The sequence below is a fragment of the Phascolarctos cinereus genome, unplaced genomic scaffold (assembly GCF_003287225.1).
Source record: "Phascolarctos cinereus isolate Bilbo 61053 unplaced genomic scaffold, phaCin_HiC Scaffold_9;HRSCAF=440, whole genome shotgun sequence".
Lineage (NCBI taxonomy): Eukaryota > Metazoa > Chordata > Mammalia > Diprotodontia > Phascolarctidae > Phascolarctos > Phascolarctos cinereus.
In genome coordinates, this window is record NW_027556402.1 from 96,378,631 (window position 1) to 96,405,549 (window position 26,919).

General features: G+C 37.7%; 1 protein-coding gene across 1 annotated transcript in view; it reads left to right on the forward strand.

Annotated features, from left to right (window-relative positions):
• SPMIP2 (sperm microtubule inner protein 2) overlaps positions 1 to 26,354 on the forward strand; it is a 145,082-nt gene extending 118,728 nt beyond the window's left edge. The window contains exon 4 of the mRNA XM_078148705.1: positions 26,165 to 26,354. Within this exon, the coding sequence (XP_078004831.1) occupies positions 26,165 to 26,292 (128 nt within the window). The 3' untranslated portion in view covers positions 26,293 to 26,354. The remainder of the gene's footprint in view (positions 1 to 26,164) is intronic.
• Positions 26,355 to 26,919: the final 565 nt, after the last annotated feature.

The following is a 26,919-nucleotide window of genomic DNA, read 5'->3' on the forward strand; positions in this document are numbered from 1 at the left end:
GAGATGATATAAATATTTTTCACAAATACATACTTTTTTCTTTTTCTTTGATCTCTTTGGGATATAGACCTAGTATTGGGGAGGAGGCATGCACAGTTTTATAATCCTTTATAGCCTTTCCATTCCTTCCTTCTCCTTTAAGATTTCTTGCCATGAGGTTACTTTTCAGTGATCCCACAGAAACAGTAATTGATCATACAGGATGCATTTTTTTTAAGTAGTAATTATTCTATGACAAGAAGGTAGCTTTGACACATTGAACAGGACTCCCTAAACCACACATTCTACCAGAAAATGCTCATTTTTCTCATCCAGGGTGCCACTGCTGTTTGTATTTGCCTAAAACCAGTCACTATCACCACTTTAAACTTTTGATTAAGTGTTATCCTCTAGTGATTACAAGTTTATTTCATTCTGACAAAGGAAATATTTGGACAGAAGTTCCAAAGCCTCCTCGGCATGTGTGTTCAGCAGGGCTCTCCTAGGGCTTGTTTTCTGGACTGGCATCAAAGCCTCACTCTCCCTGTGATGCACAATCGTTGTTTTCAAGCCCTTGGCCTGGGCCCAAAAAGACAGCAGAGAAAAAGGAAAGGGGTGGGAGGTGTCTGGCTTACTCTTAGTGAGACACAGCCACCAGAAAGGAAGAGAGGAAACATTGTAAGGGCCTCAAAGATGTGGTACTGGGCTGATGGATAGCTGAAGCCACAACATGACAGATGGGATGCCCCCTACAGCCCTCAAAGGACTCAAGCAAGTTTTAGACAGAGTACCTTTACACCTCCCATCAAAAAGGGCTTTTTCTTACCAGCCTAACCAACCATCACAGTGTCCTTGAGTCAAGGGCAAAAAAAAAAAGTGATTCAGCAAAATGTTTCCAATAACACACACATCTAACTTGTGTGTGTGTGTGTGTGTGTGTGTGTGTGTGTGTGTGTGTGTGTGTTTATTCCCATAAACTGTATCTTGGAGTCATTAGCCAACAAACCCATCTAGATATATAGGATTAATTTCTTGATGGATTACAGGATGTTGCCTGAAGAGAAATATGGTATGACTATGACATGAAGAACATTGAGCTTAGAACATAGGTTTGAGATCTAGTTGTCCTTTGGGTGACCTTGGGCAAGTGACTTGACGTCTCCCAGTCTCAGATTCTCTGTCCATAAAATGTGGGTGATAATGCCTGGCATCCCTACCTCCTGAGGATTTTGTGAAGATTTAACTAAATCATGCAAGTGGAATCAGATTGGAACCAACCAAACCAAACTGATTCTACAAATGTCAGATATTAATGTCATGCTGGGTAATTTTGTTACTATTGATTAAAATCATTCTTGGCGTTTTTTTTTACTTCTTTGCATCCCCAGAGCATAGCACAGAGCCTGCAGTATAATACAAATGCTTGTCAGATTGTCTCCTCAACTTCCAACACAGTTCCTGGCACAAGAGTAGGTGTTTAATAATTCCTTGTTGATTTGAATTTAATTATCCCCAGCTCTTCAGAGGAGTTGGAATATAGAAGGCAATTAAGAAATGCTTGTCACATTGAATCGCATCCTCAGGTTTTAGCACGGTACCTGAAACATACTAGTGTTATATAAAAATTAGCTATTATTATTATTAGTATTAGTAGTAGTGTAGTAGTATTGTTATAGCAGGTATCACATAAAAGCCTGTTGAATTATAAAAATGGAAAAGAATAAATATGCTTCCAATGTTGCCTCTCTTGTTTTAGACCCAACAGATCAATTTATATACTAACCACAACAATTTAAAGGAAAATATAGTGAGGAATCAGAAAACTGATGAAGATAGAGGCCAATACTGATTTCAATTAAGCAATGACCATCTTTTAAGTATTTACTGTGTGCCAGGAAGTGTGCTAACTGCTGGAGATACTCAGAAAAGCAAATATAATCCTTGTCCTCAGGGAGCTTACACTCTAATGGGGGAGACAACACATAGAGAAATACAGAAGGTCCACTTAGAAGAGAAGGCTCTCCAAGCTGATCATATTGGGAAAGAAAGTCTTTCTGCAAAAGGGTAGCATTTGAAATTGAGACTCCCTCCATCATCTCAATAGCTAGGTAAACATTGAGCTATATGGTTTTTAATAAGGTCCATATTGTTAGATTTGACCAATGAGTTGGTTTGTTTTGCTTCATGTTACAAGCAAGAGGTTTTTTAGGTCAGGCCTGCAAAACCTGTGGCCCATAAATAATGTAGAGGATGTAAAACCAACCTGTACAATGTACCACCCGAGGGCCATATGTTGTACAGGCCTGTTTTAAAGGGAGGGGGTTATTTGGAATTATGAGATCATTTACTTAGAGCTAGAAGGGACCTTGGAGGTCATCTTCTCCATTTCTCTTCATTTACTTTATGAGAGAACTGAGGCCCTGAGAACTTAATTACAAGATTATACTGTAGTTAATGACAGCTAGGACTGAAATCCAGGACTTATAGTTCTAATTCCTTGTTCTTTCCACTGTTCTTCACCAACTCTTGGTCAACCTTTTTTTGTTGTTGTTGTTTTTCTTTTTTTCTCTTTTTTTCTTTTGGCTAGGCAATAGGGTTAAGTGACTTACTCAAGATCACACAGCAAGTAAGTGTTATGTGTCTGAGGCTGAATTTGAACTCAGGTCCTCCTGAATCCAGGGCCAGTGTTCTATCCACTGTGCCACCTAGCTGCCTCCCATCTTTTTTGAAAAAAAAAAACATTTTAATCAAAATTTTGAGTTTCAAATTCTATCCCTCCCTCCCTCCCTGAGATGGTAAGCAATCAAATATAGGTTATACATGTACAATTATGAAAAACATTTCCATATTAGTCATTTTGTATAAGAACACTTGGATGAAAGAAAGTGAAAAATAGTACACTTCAATTTGTATTTAATCAACATAAGTTTTTTTCTCTAGAGGCAGATAGCATGTTTTATCATTAGGCCTTTGGGATTGTCTTGGATCATGATATTGCTAAGAATAGCTAAGTCATTCACAGTTCTTCATTGAACAATATTGCTGTTACTGTGTACTATGTTCTCCTGGTACTGTTCACTTCACCATGCAGCAGTTCATGTAAGTCTCCCCAGGTTTTTCTAAAATCATTCTGCTTGTCATTTCTTATAGCACAATAATGTTCCACTGCAATCATACACTATAGCTTATTTACCATTCCCCAATTGATGAGCATCGCTTTGATTTCCAGTTCTTAGCCACTACAAAAAGAGCTACTACAAATATTTTTGTACAAATAGGTCCTTCCTCCCCTCTTTTTATGTCTTTGAGATATAGACCTAGCAGGACTATTGTAGGATCAGAGGGTATGCACAGTTTTATGATCCTCTGGGCATACTTCCAAATTGCTCTCCAGAATGGTTGCATCAGTTCAGAACTCCACCAACAGTTCATTAGTGTCCCAGTTTTCCCAATACCCTCCAACATCCAATGTTTTCCTTTTTAGTCATATTAGCTACTCTGATAGGTGTGAGGTGATACCTCAAAGTTGTTTTAATTTTTAGTTATTTAATCAATACTGATTTGGAGCATTTTTTTCATATAACCAAGGATAGCTTTGATTTCTTTGTCTGAAAATTGCCTATTCATATCCTTTGACCATTTATCAATTCAGGAATGACTTCTTTTTTCTTATAAATTTGACTCAGTTCTCTATATATTTGAGAAATGAGGTCTTTATCAGAGATACTTGTTGCAAAAATTTATTTTCCTAGTTTTCTTCTTTGCTTATAATTTTGGTTGCATTGGTTTGGTTTGGTTTGGTTTTTCTTTCTTTTTTAAAATTTTATTAATTTATTTTGATCAATCCTTCCATATGCTTTTGAGTTGAAAATTTTTCTCCCCTTCCTCCCCCTCCCCAAGATGGAACAATCTGATATAGGCTTTACATTTACATACCCATTAAACATATTTTCACATTAGTGAAGTTGTAAGTAAAAATTAAAACCAATAGAAGGAACCATCAGAAAGATGAAACAAAACCCAACAGAAGGTAAAAATAAGTGATAGCGATTCGACTTCCATAGTTCTTTCTTTGGATGTGGACAGCATTTTCCATCCGAGGCCTCTGGAGATGTCTTAGATCCTCGTAATGCTGAGAAGGGTTCAGTTTAACAATCTTAGTCATTGCATAACGTGGCTGTTATTGTGTACAAAGTCCTCTTGGTTCTGCTCACTTCACTCAGCATCAGACCATATAAGTCTTTCCAGGTTTTTCTGAAGTCAGCCTGTTCATCATTTCTTATAGCACAATAGTATTCCATTACATTCATATACCACAACTTGCTCAGCCATTCCCCAATTGATGGGCATCCTCTCAATTTCCAATTCTTTGCCACCACAAAAAGAGCTGCTATGAATATTTTTGTACATGTGGGTCCTTTTCCCATTTGTTTGATCTCTTTGGGATATAGCCCTAGAAGTGCTATTGCTGGATCAAAGGGTATGCACATTTTTGTAGCCCTTTGGGCATAGTTCCAAATTGTTCTCCAAAATGGTTGGATCATTTCACAACTCCACCAACAATGTATTAGTGTTCCAATTTTCCCACATCTTCTCCAACATTTATCATTTTCCTGTTTTGTCATGTTGGCCAATCTGATAGGTGTGATGTGGTACCTCAGAGTTGTTTTGATTTGCATTTCTCTAATCAATAACGATTTAGAGCATTTTTTCATATGACTATAGATGGCTTTAATTTCTTCATCTGAGAACTGTCTGTTCATATCCTTTGACCATTTATCAATTGGGGAATGGCTTGTGTTCTTATAAATTTGTCTTAATTCTCTATATATTTTAGAAATGAGGCCTTTATCAGAGACTGGTTGTAAAAATTCTTTCCCAATTTTCTACCTTCCTTCTAATCTTAGTTGCATTGGCTTTGTTTGTGCAAAAACTTTTCAATTTAATGTAATCAAAATTATCCATTTTGCTTTTCATAATGTTCTCTATCTCCTGTTTGGTCATGAATTCTTCTGTTCTCCATAGATCTGATAGGTAAACTATTCCTTGTTCTCCCAGTTTACTTATGGTATCAGCCTTTATATCTAAGTCATGAACCCATTTTGACTTTATTTTGGTATATGGTGTGAGATTTGGGTCTATGCCTAGTTTCTGCCATACTCTTTTCCAGTTTTCCCAGCAGTTTTTTTCAAAGAGTGGGTTCTTATCCCAGAAGCTGGGGTCTTTGGGTTTATCAAATAATAGATTACTATAGTCATTGACTACTGTGTCTTGCATATTTAACCTATTCCACTGATCCACCTCCCTATTTCTTAGCCAGTACCAAGCAGTTTTGATGATTGCTGCTTTATAATTACAATTTAAGATCTGGAATTGCTAGGCCACCTCCCCTGCATTTCTTTTCATTAAGTTCCTTTGATATTCTGGACCTTTTGTTTTTCCAAATGAATCTTTTATTATTTTTTCTAACTCTATAAAATAATTTTTGGTAGTTTGTTGATTGGTATGGCACTGAATAAGTAAATTAGCTTAGGTAGGATTGTCATTTTTATTATATTAGCTCGCCTACCCATGAGCAACTGATGTTTTTCCAATTATTTAGATCTGATTTTATTTGTGTGAAAAGTGTTTTGTAATTGTGTTCATAGAGTTCCTGGGTTTGTTTGGGAGGTAGACTCCTAAATATTTTATAATGTCTACAGTAAGTTTAAATGGGATTTCTCTTTCTATCTCTTGCTGTTGGGCTTTGTTGGTAATATATAGAAATGCTGATGATTTATGTGGGTTTATTTTATAGCCTGCAACTTTGCTAAAGTTGTTTATTATTTCAAGTAGTTTTTTACTTGATTCTCTAGGATTCTCTAAGTAATCATCATGTCATCATCTGCAAAGAGTGATAGCTTTGTTTCTTCTTTGCCTATTCTAATGCCTTCAATTTCTTTTTCTTCTCTTATTGCTAAAGCTAAGGTTTCCAGTACAATATTGAATAACAGTGGTGATAATGGACATCCTTGTTTCACCCCGATCTTATTGGAAATGCTTCTAGCCTGTCCCCATTACATATAATGCTTGCTGAAGGTTTTAGATATGCTATTTATTATTTTAAGGAAGACTCCATTTATACCTATGCTTTCTAGTGTTTTTAATAGGAATGGATGTTGTATTCTATCAAAAGCTTTTTCTGCATCTATTGAGATGATCATGTGGTTTCTGTTGGTTTTGTTGTTGATATGCTCAATGATGCTGATAGTTTTCCTAATATTGAACCAACCCTGCATTCCTGGTATAAATTCTACCTGGTCATAATGTATTATTCTTGTGATAAATTGCTGCAATCTACTTGCTAGTATTTTGTTTAAAATTTTTGCATCTATATTCATTAGAGAAATTGCTCTATAATTTTCTTTCTCTATTTTGACTCTTCCTGGTTTAGGTTATCAACACCATATTTGTATCATAAAAAGAATTTGGTAAGACTCCTTCTTCACCTATTTTCCCAAATAGTGTATATAGTATTGGAATTAATTGTTCTTTAAATGTTTGATAGAATTCGCATGTAAATCCATCTGGCCCTGGAGATTTTTTCCTAGGGAGTTCATCAATGGCTTGTTCAATTTCTTTTTCTGAGATGGGGTTATTTAAGTATTTTACTTCTTTTTCTGTTAATCTGGGCAATTTATATTTTTGTAAATATGTATCCATTTCACTAAGATTGTGAAATTTGTTGGCATGTAGTTGGGCAAAATAATTCCTAATTATTGTTTGAATTTCCTCTTCCTTGGTGGTAGCTTCCCTTTTCATTCTTGATACTAGTAATTTGGTTTTCTTCTTTTTTTTTTAATTAAATTAACCAAAGGCTTATCTATTTTATTGGTTTTTTCATAAAACCAGCTCTTAGTTTTATTTATTAGTTCAATAGTTTTCTTAATTTCAATTTTATTAATTTTTCCTTTGGTTTTCAATATTTCTAATTTGGTGTTTAGTTGAGGATTTTTAATTTGTTCTTTTTCTAGTTTTTTTAGTTGTATGCCCAATTCATTAATCTCCTCTTTTTCTATTTTATTTCTGTGAGCATTTAGAGAAATAAAACTTTCCCTAAGAACTGCTTTCGCTGCATCCCATAGGTTTTGGTATGTTGTCTCATTATTGTCATTCTCTTGAATGAAATTATTGATTGTTTCTATGATTTGTTGTTTGACCCAATCATTTTTTAGGATTAGATTATTTAGTTTCCAATTATTTTTTAGTCTATCTTTCCATGGCCCTTTATTACATATAATTTTTATTGCATCATGATCTGAAAAGGATGCATTTAATATTTCTGCCTTTCTGCATTGGATTGTGAGGTTTTTATGCCCTAGTACATGGTCAATTTTTGTGTATGTGCCATGTACTGCGAGAAAAAAGTATATTCCTTTCTATCCCCATTCAGTTTTCTCCAGAGGTCTATCATACCTAACTTTTCTAATGTTCTATTCACCTCCTTAACTTCTTTCTTGTTTATTTTGTGGTTAGACTTATCTAGTGCGAGAGGGGAGGTTCAGGTCCCCCACTAGTATAGTTTTGCTGTCTATTTCTTCCTGTAACTCCCTGAACTTCTCCTGTAAGAATTTGGATGCTATACCATTTGGTGCATATATGTTTAGTAATGATATTACTTCATTGTCTATGGTGCCTTTTAGCAGGATGTAGTTTCCTTCCTTATCTCTTTTGATTAGATCTATTTTTGCTTTTGCTTTGTCTGAGATCAGGATTGCTACCCCTGCTTTTTTACTTCAGCTGAGCATAATATATTCTGCTCCAGCCTTTTACCTTTACCCTGTATGTGTCACTCTTTTTCAAATGTGTTTCCTGTAAACAACATATTGTAGGATTATGGTTTTTAATCCATTCTGCAATCCATTTCCGTTTTATGGGAGAGTTCATCCCATTCACATTCACAGTTATGATTACTATCTGTGTCTTTTTCTCCATCCTTTTCCCCCATTTATGCTTTTCTTTCTCCTTTTTCCTTTCCCCCTTCACTAGTGTTTTGCTTTTGACCACCGCCTCCTTCAGTCCCTATTCCCTTTTATTATCCCTTTCCCTTTTCTTCCCCTTTACTCTTACTGCTTCTTCCCTCCCTTCTTTCCCCCTCCCTTTTCTTTCCCCTTTTCCCTCCTACTGCCTATAGGGCAAGTTAGATTTCTATACCTAACTGATTATATTATGCCCTTCTTGAGCCAAATCTGATGAGAGTAAGGTTCAAACAATGCTCCCCCCCCTTCTTTCCCTCTGCTGTAATAGGATTTTGTGTCTTTTCCTGTAATGTAATTTACCCTTGTCTGCCTCCTCCTTTCTCAGTACATTTTCTAAGATCAGATTGATCCACTTATTTGGATCCATTTAACCCACTTGATTAGATTTTTTTTTATCATTACATCAAAGTCAACTAATATCCACCCTCTTTATGTATACTCCTTTAACAAGGTGTAATAACAATACAGTTCTCAAGGGTTGCAAGTCTCATATTCCCTTGTAGGGGTTTAAACAGCCCCCCCCATTAACAACATATTGTATCTTCTGTCCCATTTACCTTTTTAAGTCCTTCTTGAGTCCTGTACTTGAAGATCAAATTTTTTGTTGAGCTCTGGTCTTTTTATCAGGAAAGTTTGGAAGTCTCCTATTTCGTTGAATATCCACCTCCTCCCTTGAAAAATGATGCTCATTTTTGCTGGGTAATTGATCCTTGGCTGCATTCCAAGCTCCTTTGCCTTATGGAATATCATGTTCCATGCCCTGCGGTCTTTTAATGTAGAAGCTGCAAGGTCCTGTGTAATCCTGACTGTGGTTCCATGATATTTAAATTTTCTTTCTGGCTGCTTGCAGCACCTTCTCTTTCATCTGGTAATTTTGGAATTTTGCTATTATATTCCTTGGTGTTGTCAATTTGGGATCTCTTTCAGGTGGTGATGTGATTCTTTCTATGGTTATTTTCCCTTCTGGTTCTAGGACTTCTGGGCAGTTTTCCTTTATGATTTCCTGAAAGATACTGTCCAGGCTCTTTTTTTCATCATGATTTTCAGGTAGTCCAATAATTTTTAAATTGTCTCTCCTGAGTCGATTTTCCAGGTGGTTGTTTTACTGATGAGGTATTTTACATTTTCATTATTTTTTCATTTTTTTGTTTCTGTTTGACTGATTCTTGCTCTCTCATAGAGACATTAGTTTCCATTTGTCCAATTCTAGTTTTTAACAGATTGTTTTCTTCTGTTAGTTTTTGTACTTCCTTCTTCAACTGGCCAATTGTGTTTTTTAGGGACTTGTTTTCTTCAGTGTACTCTTCTGTTAGTTTTTGTCCTTCCTTCTTCAATTGGCCAATTGTGTTTTTTAGGGACTTGTTTTCTTCAGTGTATTTTTTTTCCAATTGGCCAATTGTATTTTTGAAGGACTCTTCTACCTCTCTCATTTGACTATTAAAATCCTTCTTGAGCTCTTCTAAGAAGGCTTTTTGGGCTTCAGACCAGTTCATATTCCCTTTTGTTGTTGCAGATGTGGGTTTGTTGACAATGTTGTCCTCTTCAGAATTTCTGTCTTGATCTTCACTCTTCTCATAATATGAATCTATGGTACGTTTCTTTTTACTCATGGTGTTTCTTTATTCCCTGGCCTTTAAAGAGATTGAGCTCTCCTGCTGGGGAACAGAGGGTACTGACCCAAGCTTCTTGTGTTGGGAGCCTAGGTCTTGGTCACTGGCTTTGTGTGCTGGGGCCTCTTATGCTGGCAATTGGAGGCTGTAGGTTTCTGGCAGCTTACCTGTGTTGGGCTGGAATCAGCAAGGCTGGAACTTTCAGGCAATTCTAGGTTGCCTGCTTTTCCTTTCCTTTAGCTTTCTTCAGCTCCTTTTAGATGGGTGCTGCAGGTGTTTATCTGCCTGGGGCCCCTGTTGTCTCCCTCTTTCTGCTAATGCACTGGGAGATTCCTTTGTGGTGTGCCAGGCACCTGGTGGTTTTCTGAGCTGGTTTCCACCAGTTCCCCCCCTCACTGAGGCACTGAGGTCCAGGTGTTGGTGTTTGCCTGCTCTACCACCTGGGCTTCAGGATTTCTTCACAGTTGGAGGCGGCAGGGCTCCAATAGCTCACCTGGTGTTGGGTTGGAACCAGCAAGGCCAGGGCTTTAGGAAGCCTTTAGGTTGTTTTCTTCACCTCCTTTCAGATGAATGCAGCAGGGTATTTATCCACCTGGGGCCCCTTGTAGTTCTGCCTCCCTTATTTTTGCTGAGGCACTGGGAGACCTGTTTGCTAGGCTGCCGCACTGCTGCTCCCTGTCTTTCTTCTAGTTCAGATGTTTCAGGGTTTTTTTCTGGGATGATATTTTCTGGGTTTTCAGAGGTTGATAGAGGAGAGTGAGAGCGACTACCTTTTCACTCTGCCATCTTGGCTCCTAGAAGCGGAAGTCTCATTCTAATTTCTTCAGCACTTTGCTCAGTTCCCTTTATTTGTCCAACTGAGAGAGGGCTATTTTGAAGTCTCCTGTCATTATTACATTACTGTTTATGTTGTCTTGAATCTCAGATAACGTTTCCGTTATGAATTTGGATGCTAAAGTATTTCCAGTGTACAAGTTTATTACTGGTGTTGGTTTGTTGTCTATGATTCCTTCCAGCATAATATAATTTCCTTACTTATCCCCTTTTGTTTTTTGAACTTTTTGCTTTGTCTGATACCATTACTGCTTTTTTAAATTACTCACTTGATGCATAGTTATTTTTTTCCATTCTCCAAGTTTTATTTTGTGTATGTCTTTGTTCTTTTAATGTGCTTCTTGCAAGCAACATATTGTAAGGTTTTGTTTTCTTAACCAATCTGTTGCTCTTTTTCATTTTATTGAACTATTTAATCCATTTACATTTAAAGTTATGTATTAGGTTTACATTTCTTCCCTCTGTTTCTAATATTTTTTTTTTTCCCCCAAGTTATATTTTCCCCATTCTCCTGTAAACATAATATTATACTCCTTCATTTACTTTAATCTTTTTTTCAGGTGGCCCACTATCTCTTTTCTTCTGGCCGCCGCCAGATGCCCTCTTCTCTTTTGTCACCCCTTTGCCTAGTATTTTGTTTGTTAGTTCCTTTTTCTCTCGTGCTTTTATCTAATTACATAATTCTTCCACTTTTTTCCTCTCAGTTAATCAAGCAGAGATTCTCCCTTCCTCTTCTGCCCTTTGTTTAGTCCTATTTATTAGTTTTCTGATTTTGTTTTTTTGTGTCCCTTTTCCAAAAGGATTTCTCTCACTCTTCTCATTATTAATCCCCTCTTTCTGTCTACTCTGGCTTTCTGATACTTAGCCCTTATAATTAGCTCTATTCTCTGTATTCTTCATGAAATCGAATCTTCCATGGGATCCATTCTAAGCTCCCTTCTAGGAGCTTTTATCCACTGCTTTGGAGGACTTGCACCATGGATATTCCTTTTCTATTTTGCCTCATTTCTAGAATAATGCCAGTTACTGCAGGTGTCAGAGAGGACACTGCCTCATGGTAGGCCCCTTTCCCACTATGTAGCTAACTCTGCAGTCCACCATTGCTTTATACCTCCCCTAGTTACTTTTCCCCCCACATATGCCTTGAAATTTCCTTCCTGTGTCCATGCTCTCCCAATCCCCCAGGTGCCACTTGCCCCTGAGGTTCCATACCCTCCTCCCAATTTTGGATGAGTAGACTTTTTATGCACTAAATCCCCCAGGCCACCTCCCTTTACAAATCATCTCTTTTCAATCATAGGAGCACTCATCTATGAAGCCTCCTCCCACCACCAAAGTAAGGCCTTCTTCCTTTCCTCTCTTTTCAACCCTTCTCCCTTCCTCACCACACACTCCTCTGTAGGTTCTTCTCTGTCTGAGACCGAATAGGTCACCTTCCCCTCATTGGTAGCCCTTGACTTGATCCTGACACATCACTCACTCCTCTCTGCTCCCCTGCCTACCTTTCACATGGCGTCCCATGTTACAATATCCCATTTTTAAAAAATGGATTCACCTGTAGGCAATATGTTTCCAAGTTAATTTTCCCTAATTGTCTTTTCACTTTTACCTCTGCCGTATTTCTGGTTTCATCCCTGTCTCCTTTTACACATTTAGAAGTCTTTCAGTGTCTCTGTTGTCACTCTGTTGTTGTCCTTGCCTGCTGCATTTGTTCATTCCTTCTGCATTTCTGTTGTTGGGGGTGTCTGAGAGGCAAATAATCTCTTTAGTTCTGGTTTTTTCCCCAAAAAAAATATTTCTAACTCTTCTTTATTATTGAATATCCATCTTTTTTTCATGTAGGGTTAGGCTCAGATTTGCAGAGTAGGTCACCCTGAGCTGTATCCTGAGCTCCGTTAGTCTTTGGAGCACATTATTCTATTCCCTCCTACTTCTTCTAGTGGGTACAGAGTAGTCTTGTGTTCTTTGAATTCCCTTTACTTTGCATTTGCAGGCTTTTCTACCAATCATGCACACATCTTGTTTCTGAATTGAGTTGTTATATTTAATCAGTATGTGTCTTCAAGTCTGCAGCTTTGGGTTTTTTCCTGGAGGTGATCTGTGAATTCTTCAGATTGGAATTTAGCTTTCTAAACTCAGAAGTTCTGGGAAGTTTTCTTCCATTATTTCCTTAATTATGATATTAAGGGTTTTTTTTGTCCTGTCATGTTCTTCTAGAAGACCTATGATTGCCAGGTTGTCCCCATACGTCCTTGTCAGCATGTTTTGCTTGCATAGTGAGCATATTTCCCTTTAACGTTATTTTTTACTTTTCTTCTTCTAGATTGTCCTTAACTTCTCTGTGTTTGCCTTCTTAATCTATTATCTTTCTTGTTTCTTTGGTAAGGCTTGCCATTGCAAATTCCAGTTTTTAGGTTTTTTAGTTAGTTTTTTTTTTTTTAGTTTCCCCATTATTTTTGATTTGCAGGCCAAAAATGTTGCCCTCGTAATTTTCATTTCTCTTTAGAACTACTCAAGGACAACATGTTATGGCTCCATGTTCTCCTCAAATTTCACTGGATCTCTGTCATATCAAGTGTTGAATCACTCTCCTTTGTTTTGCAGTATTCATTCTTGGATGCCCAAACTCATTTACTAGATCTGAAGGCCATATTTCCTCCTGTTGTTACTGTTTTTCTTGTTGATTTAAGTGTTTATGTCCAAAGTCTTAGAGTTTTCTTCTTCCTGAAATCTTTAATGATTTCAGTTTTTCCCCCTTTATTTTCCCTATTGTTTGCCTTCTGATTTGCTCCCTACTCTTTGTGGTTTCCTTGAGGGCCAAATCTCAAAGCATCTCAGTCTCCTTCCACGCTGAATAATTTACCATTCACTAGCCTGGACCTTAGCCCCAAATGACTTTTGGGTGGTCAGAACTGGCCCCAGCTGGATGCTGTGCTTTATCCCTTGGGCTTGGTAAAGTGCTCCCCACTCCCACTCCCAGGCCCCAGAACCCTGTCCTACTCCCTTTATTCCTTAGTTCTTTGCCCCAGCACTGGCAATTCAGAGTTTTGCAGGAGCTGCAGGATTGTAGCTCCTGAGGGGCAGTGGCCACCTAGCTGTCTGTTGCAGCTAGGGCAAATTTCCACAGCCTGGAGCCACAGCATTGGAAAGAATAAGGGGGTACCTGGGTATGTGAATAAGATTGTAAGCCTGTATTGTGGACTTGTGTCTGCTAGTGTAGCCTTGCTGCCAGTTGGTAGCTTGGGAGTGAGGGAAAGAGTGCTAAGTGATCTCAGGGTCAAGCATCAGTTCACGGATTTTTTTTTCTTTTAACCTTTTGGCTCCTGGGTGTCCCTGGCCTTGGTGAATGCTTAAGCTGCTTTATCTCTGGTGCATAATTTTTACTTTGGAGAAGTTTTAGGGATCAGAGAAAATCTCTTATTGCTCATGTGACCTGGACGTTTCTTTCTACATTATAAATCACCTATAAGGCAGCTATTTAATTCCTCCATTAAAAATGCTTTGAGCACAAAAGACTCAATGGTACACATTGAAAAAGACTTAAAGCATGATACAATAACTTATAATTCCTATTATACTCTCCCAGGAAGGTGACATTTACAAGATTAAGACATGGGGCATTTAAAGGTACTACTCAATAGGCATCTTACCTTCACCTCAGTCCTATATTGTCTAAGCAGTTCCCTCATGGTCCATATCTTCTGGAAAGCCAGGCCATGGCTTAGAGGGGACTTATCTTCTTATTGATGGTTATCTTCTTCCCTGAAAAGTACTACAGTCACTACAGGAAGCACTTTCCACAGGACATTCCACACCAAGCAAAGAATACAAAACTTCCAATCTATTGTACTCATGAGGGCACCACCAGAGTGAAATTATCTATCTCAGATCACTCACTGGCTGGTCACCTATGTTTATAGAAAGAGATATCAAGCAAAAGATGAAGCCAGGGGCCCAATGCACAGGTTCAGGCTCACCTAGGAAGTATATTCTCTAGTTGTGATTTGTAGCCGCCATGCCTCCAAGGGGCAGAGAGAAAAAACTCCTTCCTCTAACCATCCGCCAACAGGAAATCCAAGAGAATCACTATGTCATCTCAAAGTGGCAAGCCCTTCAGCAATTGAGTTCCAAACTTGACCCGCCAGCAATGGCTCATGGTCCTTGTTGACAGCAGCAGGCCTGAGTTCAAATCACAGGAACATCAGAGTAGTGAGAACCACAACATGGTAATGAAAATAACATATTTTGGGGCAGCTAGGTGGTGCAGTGGATAGAGCACCAGCCCTGAAGTCAGGAGGACCTGAGTTCAAATCTAGGCTCAGACCAAACACTTGACACTTACTAGCTGTGTGACCCTGGGTAAGTCACTTAACCCCAATTGCCTAAAAAAAAAGAAAGAAAGAAAGAAAAAAGAAAATAGCATATGTTAAAGGCAATAGAAATTATAATGGAGAATTCATGCTTCTAGTAGCTGGAAGAAGCCCTAGCAAAAATTTCTGGGAAAATAACTGCGTTATCCAGCATCTCTTGCTGGCTCCATATGGAGGCTTCCTCAAACCAATTAAGGCAATACCTTTTATCTACACTATCCCTAGCTATGCAGCCTAGAGACATAAGTTACAGAGGCACTTACTATAAATAAGGGAGTTCTACATGTACAAAAATATTTATAGCAGCTCTTTTTGATGTGGCAAAGAATTGGAAATTGAGAGGATGCCCATCAGTTAGGGAATGGCTGAACAAGTTGTGATATATGAATGTAATGGAATACTTTTTTGCTATAAGAAATGATGAGCAGGCAGACTTCAGAAAAACCTGGATTTATATGAACTGATGCTGAATGAAGTGAGCAGAACCAGGAGAACATTGTACACAGTAACAGCCACATTGTACAATTTTAATAGACTTATCTCTTCTTAGCAAAGATCTAAGACAACTCCAACAGACTCATGATGGAAAATGCTATCGACATTCGGGAAAAGAACTATGGAGTCTGAAAGCAAATTGAAGCATATTATTTGCTCTCTCTCTTTTTCCTCTGTTTTTTTCTTTTTTGTGGTTTCTTCCATTGGTTCTAATTCTTCTTTGCAACATGACTAATGTGAAAAGAGGTTTATTAGGAATGTATATGTAGAGCCCATATCAAATTGCATGCCGCCAGGTGGGAACAAGAAAGGGATAGGGAGAAAATTTGAAACTCAAAATCTTATGGAAGTAAATGTTGAAAACTAAAAGTAAATAAATTTTAAATTTTAAGATAAATAAATAAGGGAGTTCTGCAGGTCACACTATCTAGTTAAACAGCCAGTTGTTTAATGCTACTTCTGTTGGGCATATTCAGACAGCACCCACTACTACAGCTAAAATTAAGAGACATGATTTATTCATTCTGCCTTTTTATATGAAGTCTTCTGCAAATTCCCTGTCTTCTGTAGTCCTGAAAATCCTCAGGTAAGGGACTTGGTTAATGATTCCCTTTTCATTACAAATGTGAGGAATTTAGGAAAACTCAGGAAGACTTATTTGAATTGATATAGGGTGAAATAAGTTGAACCGAAAGAACATGCACATAATGATTATAGGAAAATAAATAAAGAGGTCACTAAAAGGATGCTAAACTCTGAATAATGGAAAAATCAACAAAGGCCCTAGATAAGTGATAACAAAATGTACATTCTTCCTCATGGCAGAGAGGTGGAGAGAAACAAACAGAATATATTGTATGTAATATCAGATATGCTTACCGTTTTTGCTTTGCTCTTATTATTATGAAGAGATTCAATCTAGAGGAGACGGTAGGAAATGACTTCAATGTAAAAACAAAAGACATCAGTAAAATGCATTTTTAAAAAAGGACATAAGATTTGGCAGTTAGATCATTGGTAACTTAGGGAGAGCAACTGCAGTTGAGTGATAAGATTAGAAACCAGATTGCAAGTGGCTAAAAAATGAGAGGCATGAAAATGTCAGCAATGAGTATAGTTAGCTTTTGCTAGTAGAATGACAGCTTGAGAAGAAGATAGAATCAAATGAATATTTTTTTGAATTTTATATTTTATATTTATTTCTTAAAAAATTTGAGTTCCAATTTTTTTCTCTTTCTTTATCCCTTACCTCATCCATTGAGAAGGCAAAGCAGTATGATACATATGAAGTCATAGAAAACATATTTCCACATTAGTCATGTTGTGAAAGAAAAAAAAAGCAAGAAAAAGTGAAAAATAACATTTTAATTTGCACTCAGAGTTCATCAGTTCTCTTTCTGTAGATGGACAGCATTTTTCATTATGAGTCCCTTGGAATTGTATTGGATCATTGTATTTATCAGATTAGCTAAGTCCTTCATTGTTGATTGTTGTTACTGTATACAATGTTCTCCTGGTTCTGGTCACTTCACTTTGCATCAGCTCAAATAAGTCTTCCTAGGATTTTCTGAAACTATCCCCCTGATCATTTCTTATAGCCCAATAGTATTCCATCACAATTATATACCACAATTTGTTCAGCCATTTCCCAAGTGAAGGGCATCTCCTTAGTTTCCAATTCTTTGCCACTATAAAAAGAGCTGCCATAAATTTTTATACATATGAGTCCTTTTCCTTTGACCTTTTTGGGATACAGACCTACTGATGATATCGCTGGGTCAAAAGGTGTGCTTCCAAGACCCTTTATTGAATATAACTTTTCTTGCATTATGGTACCATAAAGGTAATTTATGGTAGTTATAGGTAATTTAAGATAATATATGGTAATTATGTAGAAATGTAATTACATTTCTATTTTTTTTTTCATTTGTTTATGAGGTTTTATGCCCTAATTCAAGGTCAATTTGTGTTAAGGTACACTGCATAGCTGAAAAAAAGGCATATTCCTTTTTATTCCATTCAGTTTCCTCCACAGGCTGATCATATCTAATGTTTCTAAAATTCTAATCATCTCCTTAACTTCTTTCCTATTCATTTTATGATTAGATTTAGCTAGTTCTGAGAGGGGAAAGTTGAGGTTCCCCGTTACTATTTCCTCTTGTAACTCATTTAATTTTCCCTTTAAGAATTTTGATGCTATGCCTTTGCCGAGTATATACGACTATCATACCTTTTAACAAAATGTAGTTTCCCTGTTTTCCCTTTTAATCAGGTATATTTTTGCTTGTGCTTTTGTCTGGGATCATGATTGCTACCCCTGCCTTTTTAACTTCAGCTGAAGCATAATAGATTCTGCCCTAGCCCCTTATTTTTAACTCTGTGTATGTCTGTTTCAAGCGTGTGTCTTGTGAGCAACATATTGTTGGATTCTGGTTTCTAATCCATTCTGCTATCCACTTCCATTTAATTCCATTCTCATTCACAGTTGTGATTATTAATTGTATATTTCCCTCCATCCTATTTTCTTCTATTTATCCTTCTTTGTCTTTTTTTTACCCTGCCCCTCCTCAAAAGTCTGTTTTGCTTCTGACTATTGCCTCTCTTAATGCACTCTCCCTCTTATCTTTCCCCCTTTCTCTTGCCCCTTTTCCCTCTACTTCCTTGTTGAGCATGATAGATCTTTATACCCTCTGAGTCTGTATATATATTTTTCCCTCTTTGAATTAGTTCAGATAAGATTGGGGTGCAAGCATTACCCCACTCCTGTTTTCCCCTCCCCTGTAAAAGCTTCCTTATGTGCCTTTTTTGTGTGAGAATTTTCCCCATTCTTCCTCTCCCTTCCCCTTCTCTTAATGCATCTGTTTTTTTCTCTCTTCTTTTTTTTTTTTAAGATTATCCCAACATAATTCACTCATTCCTGTGCCCTCTGACTATGTAGCCTCTTTCTAACTGCTCCAATAATGATAAAGTTTTTAGGAGTTATATGTATCATCTTCCCATATAGGAATGTAAACAGTTTAACCTTATTGAGTTCCCTATGATTTTTCTTTCATGTTTACCTTTTTATGCTTCTGCTGAGTCTTGTGTTTGAATGACAAATTTTCTGTGCAGCTCTGGTATTTTCATCAGGAATATTTGAAAACTCTTTATTTCCTCCAGAAGTTTTGCTGAATAGGTTATTGTTGGTTGTAATCCTAGCTCCTTTGCCTTCTGGAATAACATATTCCAAGCCCTCCACTCCTTTATCTTATGAGATGCTAGGTCTTGTGTGATACTTATTGTGGCTCTGTGGTATTTGAATGATTTCTTTCTGACTGCTTGAAGTATTTTCTCCTTGTCCTGAAAGCTCTGAAATTTGACTGTGATGGTCCTGGGAGTTTTTATTTTGGGATCACTTTCATGAAATGGTTGATGCATTCTTTCAATTTCTATTTTGCCCTCTGTTTCTGCCCCAATTTGGGGCAATTTTCTTTTAAAATTTCTTGTAATGTGATGTCTGGGCTGTTTCTTTCCTCATGGTTTTCAGGTAGTTTAATAATTCTTAAATTATCTCTCCTCAGTCTATTTTCCAGGTCAGTTGTCTTTCTGATGAGATGTTTCACATTTTCTTTTTCTTCTTTTTTTTTTGTTCTTTTGACTTTGTTTTATTGTTTCTTGATGTCTCATGGAGTTATTAGCTTCTATTTGCCCAATTCTAATTTTTAAAGAATTATTTTCTTCAATGAGCTTTTATTAGCCAATTCTAATTTTTTAATTTTTTAAAATTTATTTTAAACTTAAATACTAAAACTTAAATACAAAATATTAAAAGAAAAGCAGAAGGTGAGAAGATTCAAAATATACAGCAATAATTTCCACTTCAAGAAAGTCTATATAATAAATACTACACATTGTATTCAGAGCTGTCCATCTTTCCTTTGCTTCCTTGTGAGTTTTCTTTTGTTCTCTGCTGTGTGCTTCTTCTTTGTTGTTCCTCCCCCTACCTCAAGAAGGCTACAATTAAGCATGGATATAGTTATACAAACACACAGAGGTTGTGTGGTTGTGTTGAATGGTTTGTCCTTCATTCTTGAAGAGGACCATAATATCAGGAATTTAATGACATTACTTGCAATTGAATTTGGCTTGAGTGAGGGAGGGCTATGCAAAGTCACCAGCCTCACTTTCTCCTCCAGAGCGATTTGGGTCCGGTGGCCAGATATTGCTCAGGATGACTAGAAATGGCCCAGGCTGCAGTGGAAGACCTTGGCCTTTTTTAAGTTAAGGTCTTTTTCAAGTTCTCACTTTGAGTGAGGCAACACATACATATAAGATGTATTATAGCAAGTACTCTATTTGTCCTCTGTTTCTCTGACGGTGGATAACATCTTCCTTGACAAGTCCAAATCTTTCCATATTTTTCTAAGTCCACCAACTTATCATTTCTTATATCACAGCAATATTCTAATCTCATACTGTCAAGTTATTTTAAATAGTCTAGAAACAGGGGTGGGAAACCTGCAGCTTCAAGGTCACATGTAGCCATCTACGTTTTCAACTACAGCTCTTTGACTGAATGAAGTTTGGATATAGTCAAAGAGCTGCACTTGAGAGGGCCGCATGCGACCTTGAGGCTGCTGTTCCTCACCCCTGGTCTAGAACAATACTGATAAATTGATAGATATAGCTAACATAAAGTGTAGTTTCCCTATCTTCTCTTTTGATTAAATCTATTTTAGCTTTAACTTTGTCTGAGATCATAATTGCTACCCTTGCTTTTTTTCCTTAATAAATTCTACTCCTGATCTTTATTTTATGTTTGTGTGTATCTCTTATTTCCTATCTCTCCTGACTCCTATATTTTACCTTGCCTTCCTATCACTTAACTCCCCCAAAGATCCCTCCCTTATATTCTCCCCCCACCCTGACCCCCTTTCCACTTATCTTTTCTATCTGAATTTAGAAGACTTTTATAGCCTTCCAAATCCCACTCCCATTAATCTAGACACCCTTCTATACCACCTCTTTATCCCATTCCCTCACCTTTTATTTTTTTATAAATTTAAAAGATTCTCATTACCTTCCAAATGTATATATTTTTCTTTCCTTAACCCAGATCTGATGTGAGTAGCGTTCCTTCTAAAAATCCCTCTTTTATCCTCTCCCCCCTCCCTATCCCCTTTTATTTCTTTCTGAATTTAGAAGACTTTTATACCCTTCTAGATATATATGTATTGTTTCCTCTTTAACTCATTTCCAATGAGAGTAGGGTTCTAGAACTACCAGCCCTGCTCCCCCATCTAATTCCTATGTGTCTGTTCTTCCTCTTGCATCTCATTTGTAGAAGATAATTACTCTTTTTATCTTTACCTATACAGCTTTACTTTTTAGAATCCCATCATACTCAGGTCTACTTCAATCTTTCTTTCAAACTACCCAATTACTAATAACAATCTTAGATACACTTTTTACATTTCCTCACATAAAAAGTAAACTGTCCTTATCGAGTCCATTGTAATTAGTCTTTGATGTGTACCTTATATTTCTTGGAACTTGTTTCTCAAATTTTCTGTTAAGTTCAGATTTTTTTTTTCAACAAAGCCCTGAAAGTCATTGAATGTCCATTTTTTTTCCATTCAGGATTATGCTTAACTTTGCTGGGTATGATATTTTCAGCTGCAACCCCAGTTCTTTTGCTCTTCAATATATAGTGTTCCAGGACCTGAGGTCTTTTAGTATAGCCTCTGCTTAGTCTTGGGTGATTCTAATTGTGGTTCTACCATATTGGAATTGTTTTTCTTGTTACTTGTAATATTTCTTCCTTGAGCTGGGGCTTTCTGAATTTGACTATAATATTCTTGTAGGTTTTCCTTATAGGATCTCTTTCAGGCAGTGATTGGTGGTTTTTGTCTATTTCTACTTTCCCCTCTTGTTCTAACACTTCAGGACAATTTTAAAAATCATTTCTTGTATTATTATATCAAGATTCTTTCTTTGATCATAGCTTTCAGGTAGTCCAGTTATTTTTATCTTTTCTTGATCTATTCTCCAGATTAGTTGTTTTTCTTATGAGATGTTACAGAATATTTTCTTCTATTTTTTCATTCATTATATTTTGTTTTATTATATCTTTGTCTCTTATAACTTCACTGGCTTCTCCTTGCCCAATTCTAATTTTCAAGAGTTATTTTCTTTCTTAAGATTCTGGATCTCCTTTTCCAAGTTGGTTGACTTTCTTTTCATAATCTTCTTGTTTTTCTTGGATTGTTTGTATTTTTTTTTAAATCTTCAATCTCTCTCATTTAATTTTTAAAGTCTTTTTAAAGTTCTTATGTGAATTCTTTTTGGGCAGATGACCATTTGACATTACTTTTTGGGGTAGGAGAGGCTTTTTTTGCTTCAGTATCCCCCTGTGAAGACAAACCCTCATCTTCTCTATTCCCATAGAAACTTTCTTTAGTTGGGTTCTTTCTCTTTTGCCTGCTCATTTTTTTTTTATTTGTAGAAGCTTATTGCAATTACCTCTAGTCCTAGGGTTTGGGGGATGGTGCCTCTGGCCTCAGATCCTCCTTCAGTTCTTCCCTCTGGCCTCAAACTGAAACCAAAAGTTCCACTCTCCTGTAAATGCCCATAGCCAGTGGCATCCCCACCCCACTGTTTCTGCACTCGCCAGGTATGTGCTGGTTCCTTCTCATCCATGGCCGTGTCTCAGCAGCACAGCTGGGCCTGGCATCCCTTATCACCAGAGGTTCCCTTAATTTTCCCCCGTTCAGATGCCTGACTCCCCATGCTGTCCCAGAGGTGAAAACTCCTGTGGATGGAGCTGAGGCTACCTCCCAACCTTGGTCCTGGGATTTTTCTTTGGATCTTTTCCAGTTGTCTGAGGAAAACCATTGTTTTCCCCCAACTCTTATATATTTTTACCCCTCTATGTTTGCCCTGGGGTGCTATATTGTCTTGTTTGTGAAAGAACTCTAGAGAGCTTGGAATTTTCTGACCTACTCTGTCATCTTCCCAGAGTCCTCCTAATTCTATTTTTAAGGTGTTATTTTCTTTAATATTTTTGTGCCTATTTTACCAAGCTGTTAATCCTCTTTTCACAATTTTTGCATTGCTCTCATTTCTTTTTCAATTTTTCCCTTACACTCTTATTTGTTTTTTAAAATCTTGTGTGTGTGTGTGTGTGTGTGTGTGTGTGTGTGTTTTCTTTCTTTAACACTCCAGGAATTCTTGTTGGGCTTGTGTCTCTCTGCAGTTTTCTTTGAGCTTTTGCTTGTAGCTCTTTTTATGTCATTGTCTTCTTCTGAGTTTATGTCTTGCTCTTTTCTTTCAGTATAATTGCTTTTTATGGTCAGGAACTTTTTGTTGTTGTTGTTTACTTATTTTTCCAGCCTATTTTTTGACTTTGAACCTTATATTAGAGTTAGGCTTTCCTCAACTGATAGGGCAGGAAAGACTGTCCTAAGCTTTAGGCTTTTTTGGCCACTGTTTTCACAACTAGGGTTTTTTTTTGGGGGGGAAGTCTATAAAATTTTTTGCTTCTAATCTGATGTTATCCTCTGACAGATGTGGTCATTATACTCCTGGTCTGTGCTGTGGTCCTACCTGGGAATGGTTCCTGTTCCTTTGAAACTACAGTATTAGCATGAGGATTCCTGGACAATCCCTTTACCATCTTTGGGCCGAGAGCTCCTGAAGCTTCTGCTGCTGTTGCTGACTTCAAGGCCCACAGTTGTCGCTGCTTGTGCTCCAGGCCAGCCCCCATCCCATTGTGGGCTCTCAGACATTCTAAGTTATCTTGGGCTGAAAAAATGTCTCACCTTGACCTCTAGTTGGCTATGCCATTCCCTAATCAATTTGATGCATTATTTTAAAGTTATTTGGAGGGGAATGTTAGGAGAGTTTCGTTGGAATGCTCCATGTACTCTGCCATCTTGGCTCCATCTCTCAGGTTTTTGTGTTTTGTTTTTTAAGGAGTTTGGGGCACATTTTTAAGTAATAACAAGTGGCTAAGTATTATATAGGGACAGCAATAATTCCTGCCAGATTCTTGGAACCTTCCTACTGTAAATTTGTTCCTCAGGTTTATGGAAAAAAAATTTTTCAATGAAAAATGAATTGACTTCAGAATTCCTAGCCTGTGTAGTGAAGAAAATTTGACTAGAAGTTGCCCATTCAGCATACTTCCCTCATTTCCAGAAGCTTTACTTTCTGTCTACTGTTTTTTTTTAAAAAAAAAGTCTTGTTCTAAACTTAAAGACCATGAAGTTAAGTTTTTCTCCCCCCTGCTTTGCAAATTCTTTGAGGGAATCTTTTCATATTCCTTATAATGCTTTCTGAATTTCTTTTCCCACAATAGCCATTAATTCATGTATTCATTCAGTGAACATTTATTGAGTACCCAAGGAAGCCCAGATAGATATGGATTATTTAATTTTGCCTCTGACACTTAATCAGTCAAATGATCATAAATGAGTCATTTCACCCTATGGGGCTTTAAAAGTACCTGTGGTCCCTACTTCATAGGATTATTAAAGAGATCACAGAATCATAGATTTAGAACTGGAAGAGACCACAGCAACCATCTAGTCCAGGGGTGCGGAACCTGTGGCCTTGAGGCCACATGTGGCCCTCTAGGTCCTCAAGTGCATCCATTTGATTGAATCCAAACTTCACAGAACAAATCCCCCTAACAAAAAGATTTGTTCTACAAAACTTGGACTCAATCAAGAGGCTACACCCAAGGATCTAGAAGTGCAATCCTCTCAATTTACAGAAAAGGAAACTGAAGCCCGTGGAGGCTAAGTGACTTGTTCAAGGTTACACAGGAAGAAACTGTCAGAGGCAGGATTTGAACACAAGTCATCTGTTTCCAGAGCATGTACTTTTCTCATTCTACCACCATACCTCCCATCAAATGAGATAATATATGTAAAGTACTTTGCAAACCTCATTGTACCATATATAAATGTCAACTATTACTGCTTCTCTTCTTCCTCCTACCACTACTAGAAATACCACCATCACTACCACCACTACTACTACCACCCCTGCTATTACGGCTACTACTACTGCAACCACTACCACCACCATTTCTACCACCACTATTACGACTGCTACTAGTGGCTTGATACTGAAGGGGCATAAAAGTGAATAATTCAATTCAACAAATATCTCACAATCATTTACCAAGTGCCTATTTGTTAGACATTGTGTTTGCAGCTGGGCATGTATAAATTTTAAAAACCCACCAAATGTTTAAATCCTCTGCCTTAGAGGTCAGCTGAGGCACAGAGAGATTAAGTGTTGAGGAAACTGAGGTCCAGAGAGGTGAACTTGCCCAGAATCTCCCAACTAGTAGGTAGTATATAAAGGAGAATTTGAACTCAGTTTTTTCTGATTCTAAGTCCAGTGCTCTGTCTACTACAACACTCTTTCCCTGTCTACAGTACCAATTATTAGACTTTCTCCACTTATTTTTCTTGAGATACTGACAGGTAATAATCCATACTTGCAAATAACAAAATGCATACAATAAATTGGAGCCAACAGCTGGGGGCTAGACATAATATTTTTCATCTGCCCACAGCGGAAAGAGAAAGAGAAGAGTAAGAACTGGGGGTGGGAATAAGAAGAGAGGTAAAAGCTAGGTAAGAGAGCAGTAGGAACGGCAGGGTAGAAGCAGGAAGATTGTGGAGCCCATCTGCTAACCATGCTTACTCATGCAGACCTGCCTTAGAACTTGTCCTCTGGGAAGGGAGTTGATGTGAGATGAGGAGACTCTTGTATCACACCTTGATACAGATGAAGAACAAATGGGACCCCAGAATAGTACAACTCAAAGGGCTTTCTCCAGTGAAAAACAGTTCTTCACAACGCAGTGCATTGAATTTTGCATTTTCACAATGTGAACAGCAGTGTCACTCCTAAAACTTGGAGCACTTGGGGTGACTGTCCATTTTGCCCTTATTTCAATTGATTTGTGCCCACTCTCCCTACCTGGCATGATAGGGGACTGTCGTGTCTGTGGTATTAGCAAGTGAAAGTCAGGCCAGGGAACTTCCAGTGAGGAGCGGCATTGGGTTTTCCAGTTATATTAGAAAGCCCAACAATAGCTTCTCAGAAATGGCAGAGAATTGCTACTCTGAGGCCTTCTTGCCCTGAATGGCCCTATGTACCTCCTTGGGACTTAGAGTTTGAGGTAGGGAAGGCTGAAGTCATCTTAGAGATACCATGATGGAGCCAGCCCTTTTACTGGGGAGTTCCTGAGCCCGTGGAACCCTGAGAAAAGAGCCAGAGGATCTTTGCAGGGGAATTGTTCCTATGGTTGGAGCTGAAGCTGGGGCAGTTCAGGGGAATCGTAGATTTGAAACTGGAAAGAACCTTGGAGACCATCTAGTCCAACCTTCCCATTTTACAGATGAGAAAACAAACCCAAAAAGGGTTGGTAATTTGACCAGAGTCACACAGCTACTAAGTGTGCAAGGTGAGTTTCTGATAGAAGGGCTGTGAAAGAGAAGGAAAGCCACAGAGCGTACAAACATGGTATCCGTTTGAAGGAGATGAGATCATGAGCAGCATCAGGAAAGCTTCCTATATCACTCATTCACCTATGAGGCCAGGCCAGCATGCTCCTGGCCCTCCTTACACTCAATTACCCTATTTAGACTCAACTCCCCAATTCCTTCCGATGATCTGGGAGAAACAGCCTCACAAATGGTTGGGATGTAGCATAGTTAAGTTTTCCAAACTTATTGGCAAAAAGTGGACTTCTTTCGTGTCACAAAAGAAATATAGAGGACTCTGAATTTTGTTACCTAGTAAGCATTTCCAAGGCCCTTTCCCTTTCAGAGCTGACCTTTTTCCTTTTTTTTTTTAGGCAGCCTAGGCCTCAAATTCTGGATCTGCAAGGACCAAACAGTCGAAGCATTCTTGCCCGGAATATGGGTGATCATGAGAATATCTCTGAAAGACATTCCAAGTGGGCCACTGTCATCAGGAACCTGAGGAACGTTTCCATGAGATTTCCTTCCTGCCCAAAGCTCCCCAAAGTGACCAAGAAGAATAACGTAAGATATTTCCCTTTCTTTATCATTATACAGTTCTATAGTATTGTAGTACACCAGAGATGCCCATCACTCTATTTCAGTAGCAATTACCTTTTTTCATTTCTCATCCTTCTTGGCCTTTTTGCGGAATTTTTTTAAAAATTGATTTTATTTTATGTTTGGTTCTAAATACTCTCTCCTTTTACTCCTCCCATTGAGAACGTAAAAAATATGATACCTGTTACAAATATAGTCATGCAAAACAAATTTCCACATTATCCATGGTTTGAAAAAAGAGAAAGAAAAAGAAAAACATAGAGAAAAAGATGTGCTTCAGTATGTACTCTGAGTCTGTCAGTTTTCTATCTGGAGCTGAATAGTATTTTTCACAATGAGTCCTTTGGAACTGTGGTGGGTCATTGTGATGATTAGAGTGTCTTTACAACATTGTTGTTATTGTTGGCTCTGCTCACTTCACTTTGGATCGGTTCACGTAAGTATTCTTGTGTTTTCTGAAACCACCCCTTTCATCATTTCTTATGGCTCAGTAATGTTCATAGCATTCATATTCATATTCATATTCCCC